The 10091-nt window shown below is 38.3% G+C and overlaps 1 protein-coding gene across 2 annotated transcripts in view; it reads left to right on the top strand.

Moving 5' to 3' along the window:
• Positions 1-10091, top strand: part of LOC103385641 (mitogen-activated protein kinase kinase kinase 11) — a 57412-nt gene that overhangs the window by 25429 nt on the left and 21892 nt on the right. For both annotated transcript variants that reach the window (XM_025062427.1, XM_025062430.1), the window contains exon 3: positions 8744-8924. In XM_025062427.1, coding sequence (XP_024918195.1) covers positions 8744-8924 — 181 coding nt within the window. The remainder of the gene's footprint in view (positions 1-8743; positions 8925-10091) is intronic.

Below are 10091 nucleotides of genomic sequence, written 5' to 3'. Positions count from 1 at the left end.
ACATAAGTAGTTCAGGATAAAATAAAAACGAAGACCTACAGATACTGTGCATGAAGAATCATATGTGGCAATTTGTACCTGGCTTATTAAGTTCTGAACTCTTTACCTCTCCTGGAGGGATTCTTTAATTCCGTATATAATGCGCTGTTTGATGAGCAAGTTAGGGGAAGTTAAAAAACTTGTTTAGTTCTGGAGACTCACAATCCCTTTTGGGAGCACTGATGAGCACTACCCTCTTTTGTGGCTGGCCAGCTCAAAAATCATGTGATCGTTGAGAAAACGCCCCAGTAAAATAAAAATTCTTCAACAACGTCTGAACAATAGTTATTCTTCTCTGAAATAGCTAAGATAAGTGAATCTTGCTAATGCCCTGCCAATAATGCTTTACTTTGTTGGGGATTTCCTGTGTGCTTTTTACTGCCACCTACTGGGTCTGTTTTGGATTGGAAAATATTTTTGGACCACCAGTGTCACTGACATTTGCAAAAAAAAAAGAGAGAAATAACTGGGGGAACAGTATCTTTAATCCCAATTTGAATTAGTTTCATAAAATTCCATGTTTTATTTATTTCAGAAATTCACCCATGTCCCAACTGTGTGCTGTTATAATAGTTGAACAACAGACACACCATTGATCTTATAAAATAGAGGCATTGCATCAGGAAAGGAAACTGCTGTACTTTTGTGAGGAACTCCAGGGGAGCAGTCAAGAGAAAAGAATAAGGCGAATCATATCATGAAGTGGATAAATAATTGATCATCACAGTAAATTTCATTGGCAGAGCAGACAGCCTGCAGCCAACATTTTGCTTTTGTTCCCAAATTATTTCTCAGAAGATTTGTGGTCACCTTTTTTCGTTCAGCACAGAAACTGCTGCTACGGTGTGAAGATTTTGCTATTCCAAAAGTACATAGAACTTTTATTTTTTCTCTTATTGCTATCAATTTGTGTGGGATTCCACCACTAATTTATAATTCCAATTTTTACAATGGGAGCTAAGGGTCTCTGTGGTTCGTTTTTATTTTGTATTTATTTATTTTTTGAATAAGACATGACACTTATTTTGCTTATTTAAGCTTATTTAAGCTTCAGTTTCAATTTGACCTTTCACTGTCCTGTAGCAAGCTTCAGTTTCAATTTGACCTTTCACTCTCCTGTAGCAAGGAAATTTAGTTTTAGACAGTAGTGTTGAATTTCTTACAACAGATGGGGGCAGACTTTAGGGACTCAGAGGATGCAGTTATTTAAGAGACATAGTAGGCCGTCACAGGCTGTTGATGTTAACTATCTATTATTTACTGCTGAAAGAAAAATAACTGACACATCTACTTAACTGATCTAAGGTTTCTGTCTGGTGTTGTGCGACAGTCCATCAGTAAGTTCAATGGATTTTTGAAAATTACATCAGTTAAGCAGCAATATAACCTGCAACTCTGAGGTGTTTTGTTTTGTTAATATAATACATATACAATACATACCATACCAAGACTGTATCTGCGGATACTGAGATCAATCCAATTACGTCTTTTCTCTTCCAAGATGCTTCGGGCTGCCTTTACTGAGCTGATAGTGTCCCTTTTTACAGTATGTCGTGGAAAGTTAAGTTGAGCATTTGGATTTAGGTATCTGATTGGATGGGCACTTGTTTTTTTGTTCAATCCTGAAATTTTGATCTACAGTATACTGGACTGTTACTGTTCCTTAGTATCGAATCGTGCCATCCCCAGTATATACACTTAGGTATAACATTTAAGTACAAGTATGATGTCCAGTTTGTTGGAACAAGGTCAGCAGGGTGGGAGTTTATTGTCCCGCCTTGATATATAATCATGCTCCATCGTGTTTCTGAGTGACAGCATTGACAGTAATGAGGACATCGTGTTGATTAGAAGACTGACTATTTTGAAGATCGTCCAAAAATCAGCTGATGTCAGATTCAATCTGGGTCTCGCTGTTTTACCTGTATATAAACAACAGTCACTGACGTACGTGTCAGAGGCAACTGGGCTTCAGCTCCACAAAACATCGCTGACAACCAGATAACCAGATCTTGATCACCAGACATTTATTGACTGTACTACCGAAGCATATCCGTCAGTGCCATAAAATAATTGAATTAGGTACGAAGCCTATTGGAGCCTCAAACTGTCTTTTTCTCTGTCGCACTCTTTGCTGCACGTGTCTAGCGTTTTTTGTTTCCTAAGAAAAGAATGTGTAAGCGTTCTGTATTGACTGTTGATGTCTGTGTGTTCATGTAGAATGAGTGCTTTGTGTGCATGACACTGTATGTGTGTCAGTGACTGAGTGTGAGTCTACCATGATCTTTTTTTTTTTTTTCTGAGCCCCCAAACACATCGAGCTTCGCCAATCATATGATAAAAATCAAAACAGGTCACCTTTCTTTTTATCCCCTCCCCCTTCCCTCCTGTAAGTCAGACAACAACATGTCTGCTTTTAATATGCATCTCCACATGTAGCCGCTCTTAATCTCATTTCCCAAAATAACACTGTCCTTATTTAGGTACAGTAAACAGTACACAGGAAGAAGTCTGTTTTTTTTTTTTTTGTTAAGATTGTTTTTACGAAAGCCTAGAGCTAACTGGCTGATGCTAACGTCACTTCCTGGAAGTGTTGTCACAGCACAATGAGGGAGCAGCTGGGTGGAAGCAGGGGTGACTGACCGAGGCTTGTGTTTACCAGTTGTTGACCAGCAGGCGGACAAAAGAAGTGGAGTAAGGAATCAGACCTTGTAGCAGTAATTATCCCCCACCCCAACATGACCGCTGCTCCCACTCCCTCCTGCGGGGCCTGTGGCTCTGACAGAAACAATGAGTCAGCTGTAGAATGGACAGAAATTGATTTTTTTTTTTTTTGTGAAGAAAGGTTAAATGAGCAAGCTCCTCTTTTTTCACTTCAGTGCTTGTTGTTGTTTTGGCTGTGGGCTACTTTTTCCTCTTTATTGGTTGTGTATTTTTTCCTGAGGCTAAAGTTGATGTTCAACTTTGCAATGGACGTACCTGTAGGTTCCTCCTTGCCTCAATCGAAAGCGATGAGTGTTCTGCTGTCCCAAGTTAATTTAGAACATATTTTTTCTACTAAATGTACATAATATATACATTCCCAAGTTAATTTAGAACATATTTTTTTACTAAATGTACGTAATATATACATATAAATATACATAAATATATTTCAGCAGAAGGGCTGTGGGATGCACTGCCAGAATAGAAGTGTGTCATGAGGCATTGTGTACTTTAAATTTCATTGTATGCATTATGCAATACGATTAAATGATAATGAAAAATTGTATGCATTATGTATATATATATATATATATCTGTGTGTATATGTGCAGTATGTATGTGTGTAATTATGTTTGCATATTATTGAGAGTATCAGACTAGTAGGAAGTAATAAACACAGGATCTCAGTTTCAAAAACCAAGTGCTCCTTCATTAGTGAATATGGGATTCATACTGTACACACACACACACACACGCGGTTTCAAAAACCAAGTGCTCCTTCATTACACACACGCCTAGTCTTTGAACCAATAACTCAGTACAAGGCTACAACGGTGTGCTTTGAAAGCTGCATGTGGGTGTTTTTGCGCCTATCCTTTGTAAAAGGGTATCCTTTTGACCATGAAATACACAACTTAAATCCTCTAATGTGTTAATTTACTTGAACCCACCTACCTCCCCAATTGCCACTCAACACACACACACACACTCACACATTATTCCCTTTCTTTAACCTCCCTGGACTGATGAAATGAAATGTCTCGTGCCGATTCATTAGTCATGTTGTCCGTCTCTATTGAAAGACAGTTTATCAACAGAACCTGAGTGCCAGTGTGAGGGTGATGGAGCATGTTATCGGACTGAGACGACCTGAGTGAGATAGGGAGTGCATGACAAGCTGGCTACAGTAACACAATGCTGGTTGGAGATGGGGAACTTTACGCGTTTAATCTGTCAAAATCTTATCAGTAAGTGGCGATAAGTGTTTGAGCTAAACGTTAGAAGATGGATCGAGAGAAAGATGTTGTTATCCTGACGTAGAAGTAGCAGCATCATCCTAACCTGACATCACTCTAACTCTAGTTCGGTAGCCGGACGCCATCAACGAGTCTATATTACATCTGAGGAAGAAAAGCTTTTTATTGAATACAAATTCAACCCTGTCATCGCGAAAAGTATCTTAAGGTCTAGTTTCAACGAAACATGCAAGAGTGATCGTTCCAAGAACATTAGGAAAGAACCTTCTCTCCCACACACGCACACAATGCCGAGCAGACAACACAACCTCTTGTGATGCATTCCTTTATGACGTCAAATGCACTGCCTCTGGGCTGTGAGGCAGGATGTCTGAGAGAAAGATACAGAGACAAAGACAATGAAGAAAGGGACATTTGGGCTTCTTAGTGAAGGGAAGAACACTAAAATCTTAACTCTGTCATAGAAAACAAGAAGTAGAAGCAAGACAAATTGGAATTTTTCTAAAGAAAGAAAGACGTGGGGCAGGGGGAAAAGAAGCAACACCGAAAGAAAAGTCAGAAAGTGACTGCAAATAGCATGAGTCCAACTTCCCTATTATAATACAAATTCTTTGCAGCTTCCCTTCCCCATGCTTGACGGCCAGCCTTGCACTGAGTTGTGCCCGGCCTGTAGGCAAAGGGGAAGAGGAGGACAGCTGCGGATTGTACTGAGGCATGTGATGTAAAGCCACTCAATAACAGAAACTTTAACATTATTCTCTTGTCTGTCAAATATGTCGTAGCACTCCCTGGTTTTATGAACTGGTTTCATGAATGTAGATGATAACGTATTGCTGCAGTGAACTGTCTCATTTTTGGATTTATAACTTCTATATTTTGGATCAGTTCATGGAAGTCCTTCTTATCTGACTGAGCTTCTCTTGAGTTATAATCCCTGGTAAATCCACTTAGTGATTGTGCTGTGATAGGGGGTCAAGATTCTAATCAGTGTTATTAAGTTGTTTGCAGTGTTAAAGAGGAGATGAAGCGTAATTAAAGAAAAGTAAAGAGAACAAAACACTACCAATTATAGTAGATCTAGAGTTTCATTAAGTTTTTTTAACGTACCATACTAGATCTACTATACAATATATATCATAAAAAAATCTGTGTGGTAAAAATTTCATTCCCTGAAATGTTCATTATATTTCTTTGGTTAAAACGAAATCTCTGTGGCTACTTAAAAAAAACAGGGTAGTGTGTGAGTTGACATGCAGACCAAACACATTGTCACTTCCTGTTTCACTGTGTTGTGGAGAGCCTAGGCCACAACATCAACCTCTTGAAACAGTCCAGTGCACAAACATTATATAGTGCATTCAGTTGTACTTTTGAAACAATGCTGGCAGTACTTTTACCCCTTACTAGTACTGTAGTACTAGTAGGTTATAGCTATTGTGAATTCCTCACTATACAGGAATCCACAATTTCATCACGTAGTGATGATAAACTTTTGTGACAGTTAAGCTACAGATATGACAGCTTGGTTGTATTTATAACAATATTATGGTGGCGAAGACCCAGGATTATTTTTCCTAAGCCGATGTATTTATTGATGGCTATCACAGCATTGAGAGTATGACAACTGATAAGACAAAGTGCCTTTGCAAACAGATTACAGACTAAATCTTTTAGCATTTAATCCCTCTTCACAGAGCCTCTAAATTTAGACTGCTCTCCTGTATCACCGAAATATAGAATATTTGTCAACAGGTCTTTGTTTGTCTTTATTTTTTATATTGGGCAGCACACATCTGTGTTTTTCCAGTGGACTCACCACCCGCAGGAAGGTTCTGGGGGTTGGTACGGTGCCGTGTGATTTGGGTGGTGACTGCTGACCCCCGCGACCTGGTAATGGATAAGAGGACGACAATGGATGGATGGATGGACATCTGTGTTTCTGCAATCCACCTTTTTGTTGATAGGACTCATGTCAATAAAATCATAGAACTCTACTGAACTTAATTTGAATTACTGTAAGTCCTTAAAGACTGATATTGTCATTTAAGGAAGAAAATATAACTCTAACCCCCCATTTTGATAACATCTGTGTTGATAGACTCGTGTCATTGTTAGAATTATTTTAGTGTCTAGTTTTAGCAGGAGCAGCTGGACTGAGGCTTTTGCTGCCTGGAGCATTTTTCTTGTTGTGTCTTAGGTGCGTTATACCCACTCATCTCATTCAGACTTAATTAACAATCATCTGATCTTTTGAGAATTTATGAGAAACTCTACTTCGTTAGTGTTGTGAATCTTTACTGATCCAGTTAAGTGTGTTCAAACGGCACTTATTCATTAAGTTCCCTTCATTTGATTAGTTGAGGTTAGGTCTGTCACGAGAGCAGTGTTTGATTTGGAAACAGTGTTTATTCATTCTGACACACTTAAGCGGTTTGGTTTTCTGTTGTTGCTCTGGGCACTTTGGAGCGCACAGTGTATTCCTGCTCGGCTGCGCTGTGTTCTGTGCTTGAGAAATATGAATGGGTAATGAGCTCTGCAGTCTCCGTGCTGTATGTGTGACACGCCTGCTGTCAGAGAAAGTTCGTTGTCCTCCAGGAGAGTCGATTAAAATCCATCTGGCCCAACTTCTCAAGTCTTACCCAATATGTTACCATGTCTGGCTGATACGTACAGATGGATAACATGATTAAAGCTTGCCTTTTAGCCAAAGTCAAACTGTTCCTGACCGCCCTTATCCTGAACAGGCTATTTGCACTTTTTTTAGTTCTAGAACAGATGATTACAATGCACTTTGTTGCTGTTTTACAGTCATCTCTGATTCGACTCCCGCTTGTCCTCCTTTTGAATGGCACAAGCTGACAGTCATGTCATCATGATTTGTTTCTTTTTTTTTGTCTTTTGGCTTTTTAAATCCCTACATGACAGTGCCCCATTTCGCTTGAATAATTTTAAAATTATTTGAAGACAGAAGATGGAATTTATGTCAAAATCAGCTTTTATTGGAAGTGCCTAGAACCAGGTATATAACCAGGAGTCATCCCTTTTCACTTGCTGCTCTCAGTCTGTGAAGGAGTCATCCCTTTTCACTTGCTGCTCTTAGTCTGTGAAACAAATTATTATTATAATAGTATTTTATTTTTTCTACTTTTTTTGAAAGTTTGTAGCACTTTGGTTACAAAAGACAATTCTGATATTCGGACATATGGACAAATGCTGTTCTGTAGCCAGAGGCTCATTACATATTTTCAACACCACCATGCCAACTAGATTGCCATGAAATTACTGTTTGTAATCTATTGACACTGCGCAGCTATTAAAGCCTTGAGTCTGCACCGAAAAAGATGTCAAAGTTAATTTGTGTATGACGCAGCGTGAAATGAACTTGAGTAAAGAGTTAAGACTCGGACTGCTTTTGATTCACGAGTTACTTTCATATTTATTGCTACAATGGCTCACATTGCAAATACAATGCCAGGTCATGAATTATGGAACTGAAAGGACGAGAAGATGAGCCTCATGTAATTCCAATATGAAACAATTGAAGATGTGATGCCCTAGCATTGAATGTCCGAAATGTCACAGTCTCCGTATTTCATTTTCATGTAAAAACAGCAGCATAGGAGAAACATGATTCAAAAAGTCCAAGACACACAGTACAATACATATCTCCATATCTCCTTAATGAATGTACTGTAAATTCAATGTAAGCTACTTCCTTTTCATCAGGCCAACAAACCTGTTCCACCTTGCACCTCTGGTGTGTTTCCACGAAAACAAGCACCGAATCAATGTCATGTGCTATTGTTCTGAATGTAAAATTATGATTTCTATTTATTGGGTAGGAGGTGTGGTAGTCTGGGAAATGCTGTGATCCTAACTTGTGATGTACGTGTGGTGTGGTTTGTTTTCATGTGACAGGGCATTGGCGTTAGAATTGCTGGTTGCGTGTGTCATATAAAGTATTGTAGGTTAGAGTACAAGCATGAACAGTACATGGTTTTTTGTATGCTGTCTTCATCTGCCCATTGTTGTTTCCCATTACTTTTACTGACCTTGTACGGGATCTAAAATTGTGAAAATTATTCCATATTAATGTAAATAACTTAATGAAATGTAATTATAAGTTCAAGTTTCATTCCCTAATACTTTTACACCCATTGGTTTAGAGACGGTGGATATTTAATTTAGTAGCTTCCTCTTTATTTGGCAGTGTACATGTTGAGCAAGATTACTGATGACGCAAATGAGCTTAAGGGTGGACAAATGAGTTTGGCTGTAGTCCTAGTCACACAAATCATCATGTCTCAGCGTCAGTGGTAAACAATGCTTTACAGTTAGCCTGTTAGGAAAACAAACATATTATCGCCATGCTCTGCTGCCAATAACCTAATTATGACCAATTTATTGGGTCAGAGGTGCATTGTGGGTAAACATTAGCAGATAGCAGTGTTTATTTTGACACCTTATTTTAATTTAGTCTTGGTCTGTTGACAAAAAAAGTCCCAATTTAGTAAACAGAACTAGATTTCTAAGCGGATGGAATCAAACCCCTGCTGTCTTCTAGTCATTCTTAAAAAACCAATTAAACTAATTTTATTTAAAATATACTGTATATATATATAAAAATAAAAACCTTAAGGGGCCGTGAGTTTGAAACCCCTGCTCAAGAAAGAGTTTTTAAATGACCATTTACAATCTTTCCTTTTTTTGTATTCATTCTCTGTATTTGTTTTCTCCTCTAGTTCTCCTGGCTCAGCCCATAGAGAATGAGTGCATGGAGGGCTTGACGTTAAAGATCACCGACTTTGGTCTGGCAAGAGAGTGGCACAAGACCACCAAGATGAGCACGGCTGGCACCTATGCCTGGATGGCCCCAGAGGTCATCAAGTCCTCCACCTTCTCCAAGGGCAGCGATGTTTGGAGGTGAGGCCCTTTGTGTGTGTTAAAGTGTGTCTACTGTATGTTTATAAAAGCTCAGCCCTATTTCATTCCTGTCTAATTTACAATGGAATTCAGTTGATCTGACGCCAGGATTTTTTAAAAATGTGCCCAGGTGTGCTTGCAAGGTATTCAGGTTAACAAAAGCCTGTTGTGGACCCTGAAAAAAATGAGGATATGGACTGAGCAATGTTATCTTAGAGAACAACTTTAATGTTTTAAAAATTCCCTTTGCTTTATTGCCTAAAGTTAGCTCTAAAGATTGATAAAACTCTTGAACATTTAATCTAAATATAAAGGTTGGGCAGGTGAAGAGAAAATCATCATCTTAATGCTTTATCATGAGAGAATTTTATGCCCGAAAGGTCACAGCTTGTCTCCAAAACTGCATCTTTCATGCGTCACCAGAAAAAGAGTTATGTTTCTGACATTTAAAAAGTGACAATAAATAAACCACAGGCCTAGTTATCTGATAAAAGTTGCCACCAGATGAATATTAATGTTTCCATGGTGACAGACGTCTCGATGTGAGAGGAATTAAGTAGCGTGAGTTTCACAAGGATGTTTGAATTAAAAGTTTCCACAGTTTCCTGACATTAATTCAGCATATTGTGTTTTTATACTCTGAGAAGCTATAACAGTAATTATTATGAACTTTATTTGTCGAGGTCATGAGCAAATGAAGACAATATGAGTCTAGAAAAAAAAAACAGTGTCCAGATTATTAAAAACTCAAAATGCAGTCCACTCATACGACAAAACCTGCAGAGAACACACTGATGTTTTCTTGTTTTCCTTTTTTTTATAATTGACTCGGCAGTAATGTTGTTTGCTTTGATCTGAATAATAATCCGTATTTGTTGAATCTAACATTAAAATGACTCTTAAAAATTCATCCATAAATCCATACATTATATGCCTAAGTTGTGAATAAAACCAGGTGTGAAACACATACATTTACAGGGGGCCCTCGACTTATGTAATTCGGAACTTACATACTGTACATGGTACCAATGTCACTCACCTAAGCTAACACAGTGGTAACATCATAATCTAGGACAAAAACATCAGAAAAGTCTGACTTACATTTGCGAATGTAGCACAATCTAATCTATGGTGTACCATTGTCGAATGTAAAGAAAGCCGTCTTAC

This window comes from Cynoglossus semilaevis, chromosome 1 (assembly GCF_000523025.1).
Source record: "Cynoglossus semilaevis isolate Cse_v1.0 chromosome 1, Cse_v1.0, whole genome shotgun sequence".
In the NCBI taxonomy this organism is placed as follows: Eukaryota; Metazoa; Chordata; class Actinopteri; order Pleuronectiformes; family Cynoglossidae; genus Cynoglossus; species Cynoglossus semilaevis.
Note: the sequence above shows the minus strand (reverse complement) of the source record. Positions and strands in the feature narration are given on the sequence as shown.